Source organism: Trachypithecus francoisi, unplaced genomic scaffold, assembly GCF_009764315.1.
Source record: "Trachypithecus francoisi isolate TF-2019V2 unplaced genomic scaffold, Tfra_2.0 Lachesis_group17, whole genome shotgun sequence".
NCBI lineage: Eukaryota > Metazoa > Chordata > Mammalia > Primates > Cercopithecidae > Trachypithecus > Trachypithecus francoisi.
Window position 1 is genome coordinate 74,916,482 of NW_022681462.1, and position 22,007 is coordinate 74,938,488.

The window sequence follows — 22,007 nt, forward strand, 5'->3', positions numbered from 1 at the left end:
CAACATAACTACCTTAATGACTTTAGGGTTTGCAAAGATTCTGGACATAAAAAATACTGATCTGAAATAAAATAATTAAAACACTGGACTTCATTAAAATTAACAACTTGAGTTCACCTGAAGTTGCCATTAAAATAGTTGTTTTGAGCACTTCAGTTTGAAGAAGTTTGTTACGCAGAATCAGATAACAGAAACAATATCCAAAGAGCCAATAAGGGTATGACAAGTTGTTAAAGCTATATCTTCACAAAGGAAACACAAATTGAGACCATAATGAGATACCTTTACTCAGTATGGTGAAACCTTAAGAGGAATGACAATACCAATTATTGATGATAATGTGGATCTGAGACTCTTACCTTTTGCTGGTAGCAGTGTACACTGGTACTCTGAAAAACCGGCCGTATATATGCAAGTGAAACATACATATATTCTATGACCCAGAAATTACACTTCTTAGTGATATCCAAGAGAAATTAGTGATTATGCCCACTAAAAGTCATGTTCAAGAATATTGACAGGAAGTGTATTCACAACAGCCTCACACAGGAAGCAAGCCAAATGACCATTAACAGTAGAATGGATACATAATGTAGTATACAATGAAATACTATATAGCAATGAAAATAAATGGAATACTACATATGACAAGACAGATGAAATTTACAAATACAATGTAGCATAAAAGAAGCCAGACACAAAGGAGTACATATTATGATTACATGTAGCTAATGTTCAAAACCAGGTGATATGGTTTGGCTGTGTCCTCACCCAAAATCTTACCTTGAATTGTAATCCCCATAATCCCCATGTGTCAAGGGCAGGACCAGGTGGAGGCAAGTGGATCATGGGAGCGGTTTCCCCAAAGCTGTTCTCGTGATAGTGAGTGAGTCTCATGAGATCTGATGATTTTATAAGTGTCTGACATTTTCCCCGCTTGCACTCACTCCATCCTGCCGCCCTGTAAAGAAGGTACCTGCTCCTCCTTTGCCTTCCACCATGACTGTAAGTTTCCTGAGGCCTCCCCAGCAATGAACTGTGAGTTAATAAAACCTCTTTCCTTTATACATTATCCAGTCTTGGGTATTTCTTCATAGCAGTGTGAGAACAGACTAATATACCAGGAAGAACGAATCTACAGTAATGAAGTCAGGATAGTGGTAAGTGCTACGTTTGAGTATTGGATATGAGGGTGGGGAATAATCACGAGGAAGTTTGAGGGAGGTTCAGGGGGCTGGTTACCAGGTATGCTCACTATAAATGCTTGTCAAGCGGTTGCCTTATGATTTAGGCACTTTTCTACATGCAATTTATTTTTATTTTATTTATTTTTTTTGAGACGGAGTCTCACTCTTGTTGCCCAGGCTAGAGTGCAGTGGTGCCATCTCGGCTCACTGCAACCTCCACCTTCCAGTTTCAAGTAATTCTGCCTCAGCCTCCCAAGTAGCTGAGATTACAGGCACCCACCACCATGCCCAGCTAATTTTTGTATTTTCAGTAGAGACGGGATTTCACCATGTTGGTCAGGATGGTCTCGAACTGGTGACCTTTTGATCCACCCAACTCAGCCTCCCAAAGTGCTGGGATTACAGGTGTGAATCACCGCGCCCAGTCCTCTACATGCATTTTAAATACCAACTTGAATGTTTACTGGAAAAAAAAGAGATAATCCACACTGTTGCATTTCCTGGTTAGACTCTCTTACCATTTCAAAATCTAACTTTGCTTTTCTATTTCCCATGGGTTAGAGGTATTGTGGCATATGCATTAGACTGAAATATTAAGCCACTCTGAGTAGTCATCTTGACCACCACTTCCTATCTGCTTATTGTAAGACATTCTAATACCCTATAACTTATTTTTCTCCAAACGCAAAATGAAGTCAAGCTACTTTTTTAAAAAATGGGAATATAAGCAAAAATAAGAAACATATGTAATTTAATATATCTTTCTTTAAAAACTCAACTCCATTTGTACATGACCCACTCTCTATCATGGGAGTTATTTGAATCCTCTGTCTTCAGTATTCTACCATTCTTCAGTCTTGTAGAAGGTGATGGAGAATTATTATGGAATTAAAAAAAATCATTTTCTTAGAATTATAACAGCATTGTTATATATTTAGAACAGAATGCAAACCTAATAATAATTCTAAGATACCAGGCTTTGGAATTATGAATGTTTTAAAAAATAATAGAAGACGGAAGTAAGACCTATTTCATGTTCAAAATATAGGTCCTAGTTTACTGCAAAGAATTCATAAGGAGACACAGGGTCTGGATCAGTCCAGGCATCCAGGGCCCTCACTGGACTCATCCCCTTCCCAGAGTCTATCTGAACCACTAAGAGTGGGCTCCCAGGCCTGGTTCCTTTCCCCACTCCACATGTCCTTTCAAATGTTTAAAAATAAACAGTAAATGTTTATTTACAGAAGGGTAAAATATAAAATGCATTTTAAAACATTTTGATTTTTTTGAACATCCAAGATTCCTAAGAATTTTTAAAGTATTTAAATTATATCAGCCAGGTGCAATGGCTCATGCCTGTAATCCCAGCACTTTGGGAGACTGCGGTGAGCGGATCACCTGAGGTCAGGAGTTTCAGACCAGCCTGGCCAACATGGTGAAACCCTTCTCTATTAAGAAAATACAAAAATTAGCCAGGTGTGGTAGTGCGTGCCTGTAATCCCAGCTACCGGTGAGGCTGAGGCAGGAGAATCGCTTGAACCCAGGAGGCAGAGGCAGCAATGACCTGAGATCGCACCACTGCACTCCAGCCTGAGTGACAGAGCGAGATTCTGCCTCCAAATAAATAAATAAATAAATAAATAAATAAATAAATAAATAACATCCCTCATTCTCATTTCCAATAGGCCTTGAAGACAAAGAAGCAGGGTAAATGTATAGAAGATTCTCTCTTTATCATCCCAAATAAGGTCAAGAATGAGTATCTTCATGACTGAAGTCAGTTCAGATTAAGTGTTTTTTTTTAATCCCATAAAAGCATGCCAGCATTTACATTTCGAACTGCATCAACAAGCTCATTCAGTGAATGACCAAGAAAATGGGGAAAGTGGTTTGTTCCAAACAGTTTTCCTCACTGAGGGAGGGAGCTCACAAACCTCAGGTTTTGTATCTGGAAAGGGCATTTGTGTCATTAACAGCTTTGCAAACATGCAGTTTGTGCTGGGCATGACATCTTCCCACTCCATGAATGGAGAAACGGGGTGGAGTTGAGAGGTGCTGCGTGAGAAAGCCACTGAGTGTGCCAGATGGTTGTTCAATTATAATAAAACCTTGATATTATACATGAAAATTCAAAACTGAGTATCTGGGACATTTTAAAGCAATATTCTGAATTAGATCGAAAAGTAGTATATATTTAATGAAACACAAAACACGGTTTTTTTTTTAACAAAAGCAAAATCTGTAGACACTATAAGTCATCTGTGATTCTCTACAGAAAGAGAATCAAAGTATATTTCTAAATTTAAAGACATTTTCTTCCTATTTCTTTCTATTACGGGCTGACAGTGTATAAAACAGAAAAAGTATATGAGGAAGACTTGAATTTGTTATAGAAAAGAAATACTTCTAAAATATTTAAAGGAAAAAAAGAAAGCCCCCAAAACCCACCTTTCTACTCCTGTAGGTAGAGAATTACAGTTTACTATGATACAAGGAACAATCTTAAAAAAGTGGAGTGTTTTAGCTCCACTATAAATAAATTCCACGATGTTCAGAAAAAAAGTTCTTTATACATTAAGGGAAAATCTTAACTTCATTTGCAAATTTCTTCTAATTACTCACAAAAGATAAATGTGAAATATACATTTTTTATACTGTTCTAAGTTTTCAAAATGCTCTATTACTTTGTCTTTACATAATTATATATAACCATTGGATAGTCTTGGAATTAATGTAATAGTTTTACATATTTATATCTGGGATTAAGAAAAATAAATGTCTTCTAAATTTAGATCCATGCTGTACACTTTCTCTTTTCATATAGCTTTTCTTACACTAAAAGGTGCTGCCAGTGAGGACTGGGAGAAAGCCTTACACACAGGCCAAACATATCAAACCCCAGATTCATCTTTTTGACACTTAGGCCTCAGAGGCAACATAAAATCAGCCAAAAAATTCTCACTTTCTTCACTACTCTAATTTTTCTCTTTCTGTATTCAAATAGAAGGCCAAGAAAGATCAGTTATAAAACCACAGAAAATAGACAGTGTACCTCTAGAAATAACAGCTCCAATGTTCAAAGGCAAACAAGCATCAGTGCTGGCTGTCAGCTTACTAGCCCTTGATACACGGAAAGACTTAAAGCTGGAACTACTTCGTGGGTGAATGGAAAAGAGTCATATGAAACTCTTAGGGAAAACAAAGGGTGAAGAATTAAAGCACATTATATATAAATGAGTTACTATACTATGTTCTATATGATTTAAAATAAATTCGGGATTTAAAAATAGAGGCCAGGCACGGTGGCTCACGCCTGTAATCTCAGCACTTTGGGAGGCCGAGGTGGGTAGATTACAGGGTCAGAAGATAGAGACCATCCTGGCTAACAGAGTGAAACCCCATCCCTACTAAAAATAAAAAAGAAAAATTAGCTGGGTATGTTGGCACAAGCCTGTAATCCCAGCTACTTGGGAAGTTGAGGCAGGAGAATCACTTGAACCTGGGAGGCGGAGATTGCAGTGAGCCAAGATCTCGGTACTGCACTCCAGCCTGGGCGACGGAAGGAGACTCCGTTTCAAAAAAAAAAAAAAAAAAAAAACAAGATAGAATATAGTAATCATCAATATCAGGACATGAACTTGGAAATACCACACAATTCCATTCACAAATACTTATTTAATCTGCATGTTATATATGTTGTAAGCATTGACAATACAAAAATAAAATAGTTGTTAAATGTTTCCCTCCTTTTAGATGTTCACATAGTAAGGAAACCAATGACAATACAGTCATTCCTTTTTATTGGTGGAGGATATGTTCCAAAATCCCCAGTGGGTGCCTGGAACTGCAAATATTACTGAACCATATATATACTATGTTTTTTTCCCCCATACATACATATATACATACATACCTATGATAAAGTTTAATTTATAAATTAGGCAGAGTAAGAATAGTAATAATAAAACAGGACAGTTGTAACAATATACTGTAACAAAAGTTATATGATTGTAGTCTCTCTAAAAATACTGTAATATTTGTAGGCTGTGGTTGACCATGGTAACTAAAATCACATGAAGTAAAACTGCAGATAAGGAAGGACTGCTATAACGAAGGTACTAGTGTAAGAAGTGCTAAAATAGTAACAACAGCTCACATTCATTGAGTATGTTCCATGGGCTACTCCACTCTCAGCAGATACTTGCCAACACACATCGACTCCATTTGGGAGCTATTATTATCCTTACTGTACAGAGGGGGAACTGAAGCACTCAAGGTTTAGTAACTTATCCAAGTTCACACAGCTTGGAAGTGCTGGAATAAGAGCTCCAGCCCATGTACCCAAACTCACCAGCATAACTTCTTAACCACTACTACACCCACTAGTTATGCAGGGTGTGCATTAGAGAATCAAGTCTTCAAAAAATAGGGAAGGCTTCACAGAAGTGTACATCACATTCAGTTTGGAGTAATCTTATTAAGAACGTTTCCTAGTAGTCCAGGATGAGCTACAGACTGTCCCTTTCTCCCTTGATTCATTTGCCAAATACATATTGTGCCCCAACTGATTATAGATGGTCTCCAACCTAGGATAGTTTCACTTAGGACTTTTTGTTTGTTTGTTTGTTTTGAGATGGAGTCTTGCTCTGTCACCTAGGCTGAAATGCAATGGTGTGATCTCAGCTCACTGCAACCTCTGCCTCCCGGGCTCATGTGATTCTCCTTCCTCAGCCTCCCAAGTAGCTGGACTACAGGTGCATGCCACGTCTGGGTAATTTTCTGCATTTTTAGTAGAGATGCGGTTTCATCATGTTGGTCAGGCTGGTCTCAAACTCCCGACCTCAGGTGATCTGCCTGCCTCGGCCTCCCAAAGTGCTGGGATTACAGGGATGAGCTACCGTGCCCGGTTGATTTTTTTACTTTATGATGGTACAAGAGCAATATGCATTCAGTAGAAACTGTACTTCGAGTTCCCATACAACCATTCTGTTGTTCACTTTCAGTACAATAAATTACATGAGATATTCAACACTTTATTATAAATTTTTTTTTTTGTACTAGATGGTTTTGCCTAACTATAGGCTAGTGTAAGTGTTCTGAGCATGTTTAGAACATGCTAGAAGCAAGCTAGGCTAAGCTATAATGTTTGGTAGGTTAGGTGTACTGGAGTGCAGTGGCCAGATCTCAGCTCACTGCAAGCTCCGCCTCCTGGGTTTCCGCCATTCTCCTGCCTCAGCCTCCCAAGTAGCTGGGACTACAGGCGCCCGCCACCTCGCCCGGCTAGTTTTTTTTTTTTGTATTTTTAGTAGAGACGGGGTTTCACCGTATTAGCCAGGATGGTCTTGATCTCCTGACCTCGTGATCCGCCCGTCTCGGCCATTTATTTTCATATAACCTCATATAGGTTATGAGGACATAACCCTATCACAAATTGAGTAGCGTCTGCATTCCCAATGGCATACAGAGCTGTAAAAAATACAGAAAACAATCCCTATTTCACTGGCCTTAAAGTCTAGCAATGGAGTGTGACAAACAACAATAAACAAGGTAAAGAAGTAGAATAAGGTGGTAAAGAAATAAAAAAGTAAAAAAAAAAAAAAAACAGGAAGTGAATTCATTCATTACAGGGTGAGTGAATCTGAGAAAGGATGGTCAGAAACCGGTTCACTATGGAAACAGCATTTAAATAGGGAAGACGGGAGGCAAGCTGTAACAATCTTGTACTATACTTCTGATTCGTATAATAAATTTCCTCATTCTAAGCTGTTTGTTGCAGCCAAAATCAAACCAATTAATACTTAACCTACTTACAGGTTTATTGTGAAGATTAAATGAGAAGGCAGGTGCAATACACTTAGCATAGTGCCTGGCTTGTAATAAGAACTCAGTGAATGCTATTATACATTACTAGACACTGTTTTAGTAAAATCATGCAATCAGATATATAATGTATCTCCAGTCCACTCACAGTGGGAGACCAAGATAGTCGCTTAATATTCTATCAGATGTCTAAAAAGTAACTGTTTCCAGAATACGTGTATGAAGCATTATAGTTCAGGTCTCAAGTACAGAAATACTGCTTACAATAACCTTCCATGATCTAAAAAGAACTCGGGCTGTTGACATCAAAGGAGTCACCAAAATAGACGTAGGAAGCCCAGAGCCCAGAGCATGAGTGGATGTCAGTATAAGGTATGCAGGGTCAGCTAGCCTAGTCACAGACTTCACTTTCTGGCAGTCTTGTGCCTATTTTTTTGGCTGCAAGGAAAGTGTTTACTTCTCCTTCTATGAACAGATGATTTCCACAGCTCTGGGGTTTGAAAAGGTCAGCAGTGATTAAAAAAAAAAAAAAAAAAGGGCTTAGGAAGAGCTCTCAAATTTTTTGCTACTATTATGAATTTCTTTACACAAATGCTGACATATGGAAGACAATCAAGCAATGCATGGAAAATCTGCATTTCAAGTCCAAAAGCAACTCATTCCAGAAAAATTTCCTCAGCTCTCTCCCTAATGATTTAAACATCCATTTTCACTCACTTCTGCAGAAGTACATTCACAGGAAGAGTGAGTGTGAACAGTAGCTTTTATAGCTGGAAGCCACCACTTTCTTTCTTTACCTAAAATGTTGTATGATCCTTTTTCTTTTCACACATGGAAGACAGTCGATTCTGTTGTTAAAATTCTCTCTACTAAGAAATACTAAAATCATCATCTCTTAGTAGAGTTTTCAGTTTCAGACCCGAAGACTCCTAAAAACCTGAAAATCTTGGGCTAAGCACACCACATGTAACATATTACTGCGTCAGAGTTCTTCAGCGTCCCACTTGGCTAAATCATTTTCAAAAACATTTTCTCTTTGGTGATAGATAGAAAGTTCTATATCCATGCCACAAAACCACCAACTACCTTGGGGCACTGTGCATGACTTTACGCTTTCACTCTCCCTCGTTCATAGAAAATGGGACCTAAAAGTGTGAAAACAAACCCCACGTCTGCTCCCAATTTGTTACTTTTTTGATTTGGCAATGTTGTCTTTATGATGTTTTCTGGTTCCCAATGAATACAAAATTAGCCTGAGAGTTTGAATCCATCTTCTCTCGGTTGTGATATCACTACTCTCAGGACATGTCAACAAACTGGCAATTTTTACCAGTTTCCATTTCAGATCAATGTGTAAGCAAGGAGTGATTTACAGTAAATACCCAAGAAGGTTATGGGATTAGAGTCTCTGTAGATGTTTAGCAATAGGACTTGATTCCTGGACGCTTTGGGGATACTTCGGGCATACTGTGGGGGTCAGAGTTCAGGTGAGATGTGACAAGAAGCCCCCTTCCAATCTTGCACTGCTCAATTTTTCAATCAAACAGTAGAATTCTTTTTGAAACCTAGGAGCAGAAGCTGCTGATCCCATACTCAGTCCAGGGTATTATTTTGAAAAGTGAGAAATAATACACCATCATCATCCAAGAGAGGAAAATACAATACAGCAGTGGAATATAGAATTATTAATAAAATGAAAGGTTTTCATTTTTCCTTTCCAATAAAAAAAAAGGTAATGCCAAAAATATGTCTGGGTTTTCAAAAAGATTTTATTTTTAAGAGCAGTTTTAGGTTCCCAACAAGATTACACAGAGAGTTTTCATTTATATCCTGTCTCCCTCACACCAGCCCCCAGCATCTACCACTGCCAATCTCCTGCACCAGACTGGATGGTTGTTATGACTGATGAACTCTTATATCATTATCATCCGAAGTCTATAGTTTACATCAAGTGTTTACAACTCTTGGTGTTGTACTGTATCCAATTTTTTATTCTTGTCTGGACAATAGAATTCACGTTGACAGTTGGAAGAAAGTCCTCGGCTGCCGTCTCATGCTCCCTTACCTATTTATTGATGGGCTTTTATCACTTAGCCAGTAGAAGACCAGTTTGAACATGACAGGCACTTCATATGGCTGCATTTCTTCACTCAGACAGAAAATTTTAGTATTTCTTTCACTTACAGAAGCAGAATAGCCGATTCTGACCATCCCAGTTAGCATCAAAGCAGCTTCCCACTTCTTGCTCTACCCTTCAGGTCCCCCATACTGACCCATACTGTGCTCTACCTTTTCTTTTTTTTTCATAGAGTTTATCACACTTTTTTTTTTATTTTTGAGACAGTCTTGCTCTGTCACCAGGCTGGAGAGTAGTGGTGTGATCTTGGCTCATGGAAACCTCCACTTCCCATGTTCAAACAATTCACGTGCGTCAGCCTCCTGAGTAGCTGGAATTACAGGCGTGCACCACCACCACAACCAGCTAATTTTTTTATTTTTAGTAGAGACAGGGTTTCACCATGTTCACTAAGCTGGTCTGGAACTCCTAACCTCAAGTGATCCACCTGCCTCAGCCTCCCAAAGTGCTGGGATGACAGGTGTGAGCCACCATGCCCAGCCTTTATCACACTTGCTAACATCTTAGTTATCTATTAGTTTATTGCCTCCAAGTAAGCAGGGATCTTTTGTTGTTCTTCACTGACAAGGCCCCAGTACCTAGAACAGTGGATGGCACACAGGCAGACAATAAATATCCATCAAATAAAGGAATGAAGGAGGATGCTTTCTAAAAGACATACTTCAGGGAGTGATTTTGGCCATGGTTCGGAGGCCTAATTAGCCATGACTAACCAAGCCTGGCCAACACTGGAGGGAAAGTTGCCCAGGTCCTGTAAGCTGCTGGCTGTGTGGCTGGGCTCCTTGGGGTCCCTGCTAGATGAACATGGCCGCTGTACCATGTGAACACGATGGAGTGCACAGGGAGCCTAGAGATGTGGGGTGTGCCGGATTCCACTGCAGTCACACAAGTCCTTGCTCAGCCTGGGCACACGATTGAGAGAGCACAGTTGTTCCTGGCCGAGTGCAGCAAGGAAGGAGGTATGGAAAAGAGGTGACACAAAGTCAGAGACCTGGAGGTTTTTCCCCATGGGCCATGGGACAGACATGGTGACCCCTAGGAATCTGACTACCACTAGTTTCCCTAATCTTCTCCCGCACACATTCTACTGATGATGAAGAAACCGAATCTCAAGTCAGCTTATGAATGCAATGATAAGGATTTTTTTTTTCTTTTGAGATGTCGTTTCACTCTTGTTGCCCAGGCTGGAGTGCAATGGCACAATCTTGGCTCACTGCAACCTCTGCCTCCTGGGTTCAAGTGATTCTCCTGCCTCAGCCACCTGAGTAGCTGGGATTACAGGTGCCCACCACCATACTCAACTAATTTTTGTATTTTTAGTAGAGATGGGGGATCACCATATTGGCCAGGTTGGTCTCGAACTCCTGACCTCAGGTGATCCACCTGCCTTAGCCTCCCAAAGTGCTGGGATTACAGGTGTGGCCACGATTTTTTTTTTTTTTTTTTTTTTCAGAGACAGGGTCTGGCTCTGTCACCAGGCTGGAGTATAGTGGTGCAACTATAGCTCACTGCAGCCTTGACCTCCTGGGCTCAAGCGATCCTCCCGCCTCAGTCTCCTGAGTAGCTGGGACTATAGACATAAGCCACCATGTCCAGCTAATAAAAGAAAAAAATTTTTTTTGTAGAGATAGGGCCTTGCTATGTTGCCCAGGCTTGATGATGAGTATTTTTCATGTGAATTAAAATTCCACAATAAAAAAGGGTAAAAGGAAAAAAGGCAAAAGAATTAATGATTTTTTGCTAAACAAATGGATACGGTCAAATGGACCATAAAACGATGAGCTGAGTGAAAGAAAAAGTTTCCTTTATTTTAATACACAAGATAAAAGCTCTGGCTATAGCATGAAAGGAAGGTGGCAGAAGGAGATAAACTATAACTGAGAGAGGAATGGGAAGTGTAGCAGAAGTCAGTCAAAAGAGTGCTGTTCCCCTGTAATTTCCTGACGTCTAAGTCTGGGATTTGAAAAAAATATCCTGTGTATTATATATGACACGTTACACTCTGCACTTATTTATATCCAGAAAGGGTAACTACGCTATGTTACAAATACGTAATGTATCCTACACATACCATTGGCTTCTTTATCCCCAACTCCCCTAGTGGAATGTAGGCTTCAGGTAGGCAAGACTTGTACGTTTTACCCTCAGAACAGGAAGCAGATAGGAACTCAGTAAATATTGGTTATGTGAGTGAATAAATGATAAATAGCTGCTCACCCACCACCTACTTCCCACTTTACTTGAACTGTGAATTACACCATTCTTTATCTGATATGGGAGAACCACAGTGTTTCTCCTTCCTCTCCCAGGTATGTATCCCAGAGTACCATATACAGATTGAGTATCCCTTATCCAAAATGCTTAGGGCTAGAAGTATTTCAGATTTGGGATTTTTTTTTGGGGCGGGGGGGAGGGGGGTGGTAATTTTGGAATGTGTACATTATTCTTACCTGTTGAGCATCCCTAATCCAAAAATCTAAAACCTGAAATGCTCAATGAGCATTTCCTTGGAGCATCATATCTGTACTCACAAAGTTGTAGAATTTGGAGTGCTTTAGATTTTGGATTTTCAGATTAGGAATACTCAACCTATACATGTAAGGGAAAGGAAGGAGCCAGTGGTGCCATTTTTACTTCTATAGAAGCTGCCATGCTACACTTAAGACAATTCATGTTGACAGAGTTTGCCTCTTCATTGTGGTTCACTAACTACGACCAGATGCTGACACTTCCCCAAGGCATGGGAAATCGGGGAAGGGCCCTCCTCCCTTCAGCTATGTGGGGGTTATTTAGCCCTGCATAGAGTAGGGCAGGCCAGCCCTGGTGTCAACACTGCTTCAGCTCCTCGAACAGAAGCTCAGAAGCAAATCAGTAAATGGGCATGAGATAAGAATGCCAGCCGCTTCTCAGTGTTAATTCAAGTACTATGCACAACTGCTCCACTACTAAATTTCAATCACACATCAGCCTCACTGCTGAATCCTGATCACACGAGCTGGCTTTGTCCTGCAGCACAGCCAGAGGTAGAATCAGGACATAGCACTACTGCCATAAGTTTCAGACTGAGTCTAACAAAGGAAAATTTGGATCAATTTAGAATATTGGATTAAGCCCATAAAAAATAAAATCCATGCAGAACTTATTCCAGAAAGAGAATAACACGCATAATAATTATGGAGATGTCTAGTTACACTACCATGTATAATACCAACATAATATCCTAACTTGTATTTCATTACTTATAAAATTGTACAGTTTCTGGAGTCAAGGCAGTATGGACCAAGTGTCACGAAGAGTATACTCAATGAGTGCAGTAATTTATAAAGCATTACAAGTTTTCTAAAACCACATTTTTAAATTCAAGTCTTTGCCAAGTCAATGACCAACAAAATTAGAGCTGCAACTAAATTATAGTGATTATGTAACTCTCAAGTTGCAGAAATCTGTGTTAAAAAAGTACAGAATTAAATAGCAAGTGCAAAAGACAAAATAAATGTGAATATATTTACATTTAGTATATTCTTTTGGAACAACAGCTTTGACTAGTGAGCACTTGAGGTCACTTATGCTTTTCTTCTGAATATAATTTTGCATGGCACAACCATCAGTAGTTATACCAGAGACCATTTTTTAGTGAAGCAAGCCTTTACCATCCATGATTTAGAGCTAAGCAAAGCAGCAAACCTGCATCTTTCTGGAGTTTAGGAATTCTGCAAATCTGTTTCATCAGTGACTCAGATGGGCCTGTACCCTATCCCTCAAGTTGAGGAATAGTGTAATCTCTGCAGAAGAATGTATGCATTCATGGAGTGTCTTTTCTAAAAGCTCTGGTCTCAAAGCCCTAAATATAAAATTAACATAAAACTTGAAGCACTGAAGCATGGATTTCTTGTAAATCTCTCATCACCCACATTATTATGATGCTTTCCTCCATTTCTCAACTTCCTATCCCTTCCAAACCCCTCAATCTGTTTGCTCAATCCCACCCTGAACTCTCTCTCTCCCAATGCAAGTCAAATCTGGTGTCCATGTTTTGTCTGCTCAGCAGGAGAGTAATTTCAACAATCTTCGGCTCTTTATAAGATCAGTTTATTTCTCCCAAGATAATAATTAGTTTCAGATGAACCTGGTTGCTGGCACTCGGCTTGGTTCCATTCTGGTACTAGCAAGGAGAGCAGATACTTCCTGTTGCACTAATTTTTAGAGCAAAGCATCTGGGTACTATGTTAGACCCAGAACAAAACTTTTGCAATTGACTTCTTTAAAATATAGCTGAGTTTCAATAATCTAGATTCTCAAAAGAGATCTAGAAATTACAATGATGGGAATCTTTTCAGTTTACTTTTAAAATGGTTCAGGTAAATTATTCCTGCATTTAGCAAGCTATAATAGATCATCAAGAACACAAATCTTATGAAAATAATCAGTGCTGTATTCTTGCAAACATAAAGAGGTTGTAAGTAGGAAGCCAACAGCATTATCTTAACATCTTACAACTTAATTAGCTTTTAGGAGATAATAAATATTGATAGGTAAGTAAATATACTGCCTTGGAAATAAGGATATTAGGGGGAGAATTCTAGAAGATCTGTTCACAGTGATACAGAAAAATCAAGCAAGACATTCTTTTTTTGTTTTTTGTTTTTTAGACGGAGTCTTCCTCTTGTCGCCCAGGCTGGAGTGCAATGGTGCAATCTCAGCTCACTGCAGCCTCCGCCTCCTGGGTTATAGCGATTCTCCTGCCTCAGCCTCCCAAGTAGCTGGGATCACAGGTACCCACCACCACGTGCAGTTAATTTTTGTATATTTAGTAGACACGAGGTTTCACCACGTTGGCCAGGCTGGTCTTGAACTCCTGGCCTCAAGTGATCTGCTTGCCTCGGCCTCCAAAAGTGCTGACGCGAGCCACCGTACCTGGCCACAAGGCATTTTTTATAAACAGAATGATCAAGACGATCTACACGAAGCACAACGAAAAGAGGCAGACTCCCAGGGGAAAGGGAAGTTTTCACGGTTTTCCTTTGGGTCTCTCACATATCTCCTACCAGTCCCTGCACATTTCAACTCATTAATTCAGTACCAGTCGTGGAGCCATCTGTGGGTGCTTTTATCATCATAACCTTAGGTTATCCTGTTCGTAAATCCCAGCAACCCCTGAGCTATGCTTTCAGGTATGGTTTACTCTGATGCATACGCGCTTTGAGGCTCTGAATTATGCAATACCTCTTAGTGTCTTCAAGTCTTCGTATAAGTGAAAGCAATCTCCTCTTTCATCACACAACAATACGATTTCGTATGCTTTATCTTACCTTCACACGTACGGCCATCTGCAGAGATTGAGAAACCCTGTTGGCAGACACAGTGGAAAGAGCCCTCTGTGTTTAGGCACTCCCCTTGAGGACCACAGAGCCCTGGATGTTCACATTCATTAATATCTGTAATTTAAAAGAGAGTCTTAAAAACATGAAAAAATTTGGTTTTGTTCTCATATACTATCAAACAGACGGTAAAGAAATCTATTCTGACATGGCTGGACATGTATTTAGTGGCACAACTATACCATTTGTCCATAAATCGAACACAGGACAAGCTGAGTTATGAGAGAGAAACTATTTAGGTTGAGTCAGGAAATAGACAAGGTACAACCATTTTTGACCTGCAAGAAAAGCAATTTCATAGGTTCAACCCAAAGCTACCCTTATTTTAGACATAAGGGGCTTGAGGAACACTCCACAACTCTGAGAGATGTTCTTTATTGGTGAGAATGCTGTGCTCTTCTTTGTCCTCTCCCATTGCCATGCACACAGCTGTTAGAGTCTGCAGTACCTTGTTACATTTCTGCCTATCCATCCCTAGGATGTGGGCTTCTTAAGGGCAAGGCTAGACATGTCTTATTTATAGTATCTGGCTCATAAATGGCACTTCACAAATGTCTGCTGAATATATAAATGAAATAGACTGCACTCTATAACTCATTGGAAATGGGTAACAGGAATAAAATACAAGTGAAAGAAGGCCTATTTATTTATTTTAGAGACAGGGTCTCCCTCTATTGCCCAGGCTGCAGTGCAGTGCATGATCACGGCTCATTGCAGTCTCAAACTCCAGGGCATAAGTAATCCTCTCTCCTCAGCCTCTCGAGTAGCTGGCACTAAGGTACTGGCCCCATGCCTGGTTAATTTTTTAAATTTTTGGCAGAGATGGGGTCTCACTGTGATGCCCAGGCTGGTCTGGAACTCCTGGCCTCAAGTAATCCTCCTGTCTTGGCCTTCCAAAGTGCTGCAATTACAGAGGTGAGCTACCATGCCTGGATTTTAGACCGTGAAAATTCATATTTGCATGGCTTCCGATGATGAAATCAGCGAATGAGGGCTTAGTGCAATGCCTACCACACAACGAAGGGTCAAAAAGCAGTAACTACTATTAAGAAGACTCATGAACAGATCATGCCATACACTTATGTTGTTGACTTTATGCTCAGCTTGTCCTCAGTGTAACTGTGCTCCCCATGGCCAGGGTCAAGGGCTACTTCCAAACACTGATAACACACGGACTGTTTACTGTAAGTAAAATGCTCTTTTAAACCAGTTCTAATTATATTGGCTAACGGTGCCCAAGATGAAACATAAAGCACCTAGAAAAAGGTTCACCTCTTCACAATGGTTCTGATACATGCAACTGCCTAACTGTTGGTTTACTCATCTGTGTCCCTCATTACACTGATGGCTCCTTGATCAGCGATTTAACAGAAATTCATAATTTGGCATGCATAAATCAAAACACAAAACTGAACTGCATTCTGAATCTCAAATGTATCCTGCCACATTTCAGTTGAAAAGCTCTGAGTTCCTGACTCCTACTGGGTACACTGCAGGGTCTTATGAATGTTTGTCCACCACAAAATTTCTCAGTTATTTTCCTTCTCTGCTAACTGAATGGTGACTAGTGAAGGTTCTTGTAGTTAACCGGGGTCATAAAAATGATCACATGTCCTTAGCAGCAGCATTCAGGTGGCATAGCTCCACTAAGGTTGTTTTCCTATTTTCCCGAAGTCTTGTAGGCCTTCCCTTTATCTCTTTCAAAAGAAGTCTTCAGTACAGGAACCCGCATGACTACTGCAAAGCTTAATAAGAACAGGGAAAAGGTACAGATTATATGTTCTTCCTATTGGCTGCTAGAACATGCTTGGCCACTGACCCAGTGGTCTTCAACAAAGTCATCCCTTTCCCTACAGCCAGAATCTCCTGAAGCTCTTCTTTTTGACTTGTTGATCTTCCTGTGCAACAGAAATTCTGGCAATTATTGATTTAACCATCTTCCTTTATTAATCCTGAACTCTTGACCCTTCCATCTGCCTCGTAATTCAGATTATTTGGCCTGCCCATTGCTGAATAAAAATAACAAAACCAAGCAGGAATTACTCATACTTTCTTTTTTTTTTTTTTTTTTTTTTTTTTTTTTGAGACGGAGTCTCGCTCTGTCGCCCAAGCTGGAGTACAGTGGCCGGATCTCAGCTCACTGCAATCTCCACCTCCCGGGTTCACGCCATTCTCCTGCCTCAGCCTCCCGAGTAGCTGGGACTACAGGCGCCCGCCACCTCGCCCGGCTAGTTTTTTGTACTTTTTAGTAGAGACGGGGTTTCACCGTGTTAGCCAGGATGGTCTCGATCTCCTGACCTTGTGATCCGCCCGCCTCGGCCTCCCAAAGTGCTGGGATTACAGGCTTGAGCCACCACGCCCGGCCTACTCATACTTTCTTAACAACTCTCCTATTCTTGTTACTGTCACTAGTTTTTAGGTATTTCAAACAAGGTCAATGAACCATTTTCTACTTATATATTTCTCAATATGATTTTACTCTGTGAAATTCTTTACTTTTTTTTAATAAAATCTCTGATATTGTCTATGTTTGTTCTCTACCTATTCGTAATAGCTTAGATTGGCCATCCTTTTTGAATTTTGACCTCCTTTTGGTCCTCAGATCCACTCTTTACCTCCAACCTGCTGCCCAAGAATTACCTCTATCTGAGGAAGAAGGTGGCATGAAGTTCCACTGGCCTGGCGATCAAGTCCAGGACCTATATCTATCTTATTGATCCCCCTCTTATTTTATACTATGTCTCAGTGTGATCCTTTAAAAAAATACCTGCTTTGCAACTTTGCATAAGGAATAACGTGCACAAAGTTTTTCCATCAAAAAAGTCACTGATTAACACAAATAATTGTCTAAAAAGTTTGATGACAGGAACTGAAGATGAATTCCTAGACTCCTTTTTTTTTTTTTCCAGGAAACTGCTAAGAAAGAACAACATGGAATATTTGGAACTAGGGAAACATATGCATTCAATTTGGATTGTACTTATTGAGGCATTTCTAAACTATGCTGCTAGTAACTTCGAGCTGAAAGCCAGATTATATTTAAGTTGGGTTTCTTTCATGGGTCCGCGATTCCACAGAAATTCATAATTTGGCATGCGTAAATCAAAACATGAAACTGAACTGCATTCTGAATCTCAAATGTATCCTGCCACATTTCTAAAGAGACTATTAACATGGAATTTCCATACTGTTTGTATATCATTGTTAGTTTTGTGTGGGAAAGAAAATCTTAAATATGCTTCCAACTGAAAATGCCTTACTGAATATAGAAGTATTTTCAGAACATTAGGTAAGGTTTAAAGTTTATGCCTATCACACACTGTTATTCAAACATGTCCATGGTTATTAGCATTGCCATCCATTACATTTTCAGAATTTAAACAAACTCTGAAATCTACACCTCTCTACAGAATGCTGACATGATCAAGGGATTAGAGAAAAGTAGGCTACTAACTTCAGGCAGAGTGAAAGATCACAAAACTGCTCTAGTGACATAGCGAAAAGAGATAATTCAAAACAAGGTGAGTATATATGCCATCACATACAGCTTCTAATAGGAGGCGGTGGGTGATAAAACAGATTCACAGACACTACTCTTTAAACAGTACTAAGACCTACTTCAGAAATGCTTCTCATTTATTTGGATTTACATTTTTCAGACATATTAACTTATTCTGGAAAATAGGAATAAACGTGACAGAGAATGAAGTCAATTTAATAATGATTGATAGTCAATAAAACCCTGTATGTTTGGAGTAGTTGCATATTTGAGAGGTGATATCAAACCACAGACACAAATTTAATATATGGAGAGAATGGAGTAGTGCAATTAATGAATCAGATAACTAAATTAGTTCCGTGTGATTGAACTCTAGAAGTTAAATTTATGCAATATGAAATCTTGGTCCATTTTTATTAAGATTTGGTTTTGCCTGTATTTGGCTAAAACAAATTGTGACGAGAAGAATTAGAAAAGAAAATATACTTTTAAGCCAAAAAGCCTATAATAAAAACAAGATTCAGGGTTTGTTTCCCCCCCTTTTCTTTTTTCCATCTCTTGGTATTTTTATATAAATCAAGATTCATTTTGTTAAAAGGTAATAGTCCCAAAGTGGAAATATTCTTACATATATTTATAATTCAAATGTTCCTTCTCTTTTGCTTTAAATCCAAGCACATTTAATTTCTGCATTGGAAAAAACTGAATTTCACCTTATTGCATTAGGATGGCAAATAATTGCATGATCTCAAATGAGGTACATGGTACATTTAAACCTTGGGATTTTAAAAATATCTGTCTTGGGTACACATCAAGTGCAGGAAGGTATATATTTAAATATTGGGGTCAGTAAAGGAATTAATTTTTAAAAACCTTGTGGCAAAGGTCCATGTTTTTCATATCTCTGAAACACAGATGGGTGTGACTGGTAATATAGATATATAATTCCAGTGCCACTATCTTAGACAATAGACACCATCTTCTACGAGAATACTGTTATTTGGGACATGTGAGATGAGATATAATTTATGGCAATTCAGAATTTTTAAAAAATCATACATATTCAGTAATAGTGGGCAAAAAGTAACTCCAATGATTTTTTTATTTATTTGTGCTTTGGGATACACTACACAGGTCCATAATGGTAGATAAACAATAAGAAAAAATAATATTTATCAGGTATCAGAAATAAAAAGATATAAAGGTAAAATAAGTGTGAATTTTCAGTGGAAAATATAAACATGGGTTTACTAATACTAGTAAATATAGGAAAGCTTGTGGGGCAAGTCAGGTATAGCTAAAAGTGTTGGGATACAGAATCTAGAGAATTTAATTTTTTTAGCCATGGTGTCGAAATGACTCAATGGGCTACCTTGTGAGAGAAATCACTTAATTTCACTTTATTCTTTGTTTTGGCTATAAATGTAACAATAATTGGTATGGCAATGTAGGGAAGAGTAGTGGGAAAAGATCCTGGGTTCAAATCTCAACTTTACCACTCATTAGAGAGCAGCACACTCATTAACTTCTCGGAGCCTCAGTTACTCATGCACAAAATGAATTCAAGGAAAGCTACCTCTGAAGTTGCTGTAAGAATTCAAAGAGATACCAAGATATCTACAGTACTCAGCACACTGAAGCAGCTCAGTTAAAGCTGCTGTAATTGTTATTATTAGTACCTGTGTCGTGTTGCCGTGTTTTTATTAGCACCCTGCGTGCACTGTACAGTTTGGAAGATTAAACGTGACAGGACATTGAAAAAATATAAGATCCCCTTCTTCATGATTTTGATTACATTATTAGTGAGGCTTTTTAGGAAGAGGAAAAGCAGGCCGGGCGCGGTGGCTCAAGCCTGTAATCCCAGCACTTTGGGAGGCCGAGACGGGCGGATCACGAGGTCAGGAGATCGAGACCATCCTGGCTAGCATGGTGAAACCCCGTCTCTACTAAAAATACAAAAACTAGCCGGGCGAGGTGGCGGGCGCCTGTAGTCTCAGCTACTTGGGAGGCTGAGGCAGGAGAATGGCGTAAACCCGGGAGGTGGAGCTTGCAGTGAGCTGAGATCCAGCCACTGCACTCCAGTCCGGGCGACAAAGTGAGACCCCGCCTCAAAAAAAAAAAAAAAGGAAGAGGAAAAGCAATGGTGAGACAGGTGCAGTGGCTCATGCCTGTAATCCCAGCACTTCGGGAGGCTGAAGTGGGTGGATCACGAGGTCAGGAGTTCAAGACCAGCCTGGCCAAGATGGTGAAACCCTGTCTCCATGAAAAGACAAAAATTTGCTGGGACTGGTGGCAGGCACCTGTAATCCCAGCTACTCAGGAAGCTGAGGCAGGAGAATCGCTTGAACCTGGGAGGTGGGGGTTGCAGTGAGCTGAGATAATGCCACTGCACTCCAACCTGGGTGACAAGTGGGAGACTCTGTCTCAAAAAAAAAAAAGCAATGGTGGGCACTGGATAAAAACGGAGTCAGAAAAGGACAGATAAATATCACCTATGAGACAAAATAAAATACGCCCATAAAAGACACTATAAAGATAATTTAGAACCCAGTACCAAGGTTACAGCATGGAAGGAACAGTAAAGTACAGGTGACCTCAGCATGGAAGCATGCAGAGCGAGGACACGGCTCTGACTCGTGTGAGTTTCAGGTGACACTATGTTGACAAAGCAACACCTTCCTGCACTTGATGTGGACCCAAGACAGGTATTTTAATATCAAAAATTGACATAGATTATTTACATACAAATCACGTGGCAAAACCACAGACTATCATCTGGAAACATGGCAGAACTGAAGAATTACATAAATAATGACTGGGGAAAAAAAGAGAGCAAGAAATACCTTGACATGTTTTATTGTCGTCTAGCTGGAATCCATCTGGACAAGTACAATCATAGGACCCCGCAGTATTAATGCAGTCTCCTCTCTGGCAAACACTCTTGTCCTCCAAGCATTCATTGATATCTAAAAACCAATTAAAAAAATTTTAAAAACCAAATAAATCACATATCAGAAAATTAGACATTTCTCTTACATGTAAAGGTACACTATTTTATATCATTTATAATACATAATTTTAAATACATGACAACTTCAAAAATTTTTTTAAATAAAGCATTTTAAAAGGTGTTTTGCTTTGAACAAAAAATGAAACTTTTTTTTTTTTTTGATACAGAGTCTTGGCCTGTCACCCATGCTGGAGTGCAGTGGTGCTATCTCGGCTCACTGCAACCTCCACCTCCCGGGTTCAAGTGATTCTTATGCCTCAGCCTCCTTAGTAGCTGGGATTACAGACGCCCACCACCAGGCCTAGCTAATTTTTGTATTTTTAGTAGAGATGGGGTTTCACCATGTTGGCCAGTCTGGTCTTGAACTCCTGACCTCAAGTGATCCGCCCACCTCAGCCTCCCAAAGTGTTGAGATTACAGGCGTAAGCCACCACACCTGGCCAAGAAATGGAACTTTTAAACATCAAATGAAATTAAATGGAAGAGGAAAAGTCAAAATTCTGAAGCAATTAATAATTTACTTGATTATGTTGTTGGTGATGATAAAGACTTAAAATATTTGAAAAATACTTATTAAGTATATCTTGAGCAACACTTGATCTACTTATACAAGCTCCTGTATTATGCATTACAGAAAAAATTTAAAAGTTTTCAGCATGGTCTTTGTTCCCAAAGAGAAATGTCTGTTCAAAGAAACAAACTATACTGTATTATTAACAATAAAATAAACAAATGATACTGTATTAAACACAAAATATTACATTGTTTTATAAGTCCAAACCAATTTAACACAAGAATTGTCACAAAATATAATTATCTGACAAAATAATAGCATCAACTTTAGGGGTCATATGCATTTAGACAAAGAGTATCATAAAGTTTAAAATAAAACTTTGGTGTAACAGAAGCATATCTGTAAATTTACTTATAGTAAATTTCACACTAGGGTTGAATATGGGGGAGTCGGAAGAGAAGG

General features: G+C 39.3%; 1 protein-coding gene across 10 annotated transcripts in view; it reads right to left on the reverse strand.

The window, feature by feature from the left end:
* Positions 1 to 22,007, reverse strand: part of LTBP1 (latent transforming growth factor beta binding protein 1) — a 479,251-nt gene that overhangs the window by 76,902 nt on the left and 380,342 nt on the right. For all 10 annotated transcript variants that reach the window (XM_033176072.1, XM_033176071.1, XM_033176068.1 and 7 more), the window contains 2 exons: positions 20,865 to 20,987; positions 14,454 to 14,579 (listed from right to left, as the gene is read on the reverse strand). In XM_033176072.1, coding sequence (XP_033031963.1) covers positions 14,454 to 14,579; positions 20,865 to 20,987 — 249 coding nt within the window. The remainder of the gene's footprint in view (positions 1 to 14,453; positions 14,580 to 20,864; positions 20,988 to 22,007) is intronic.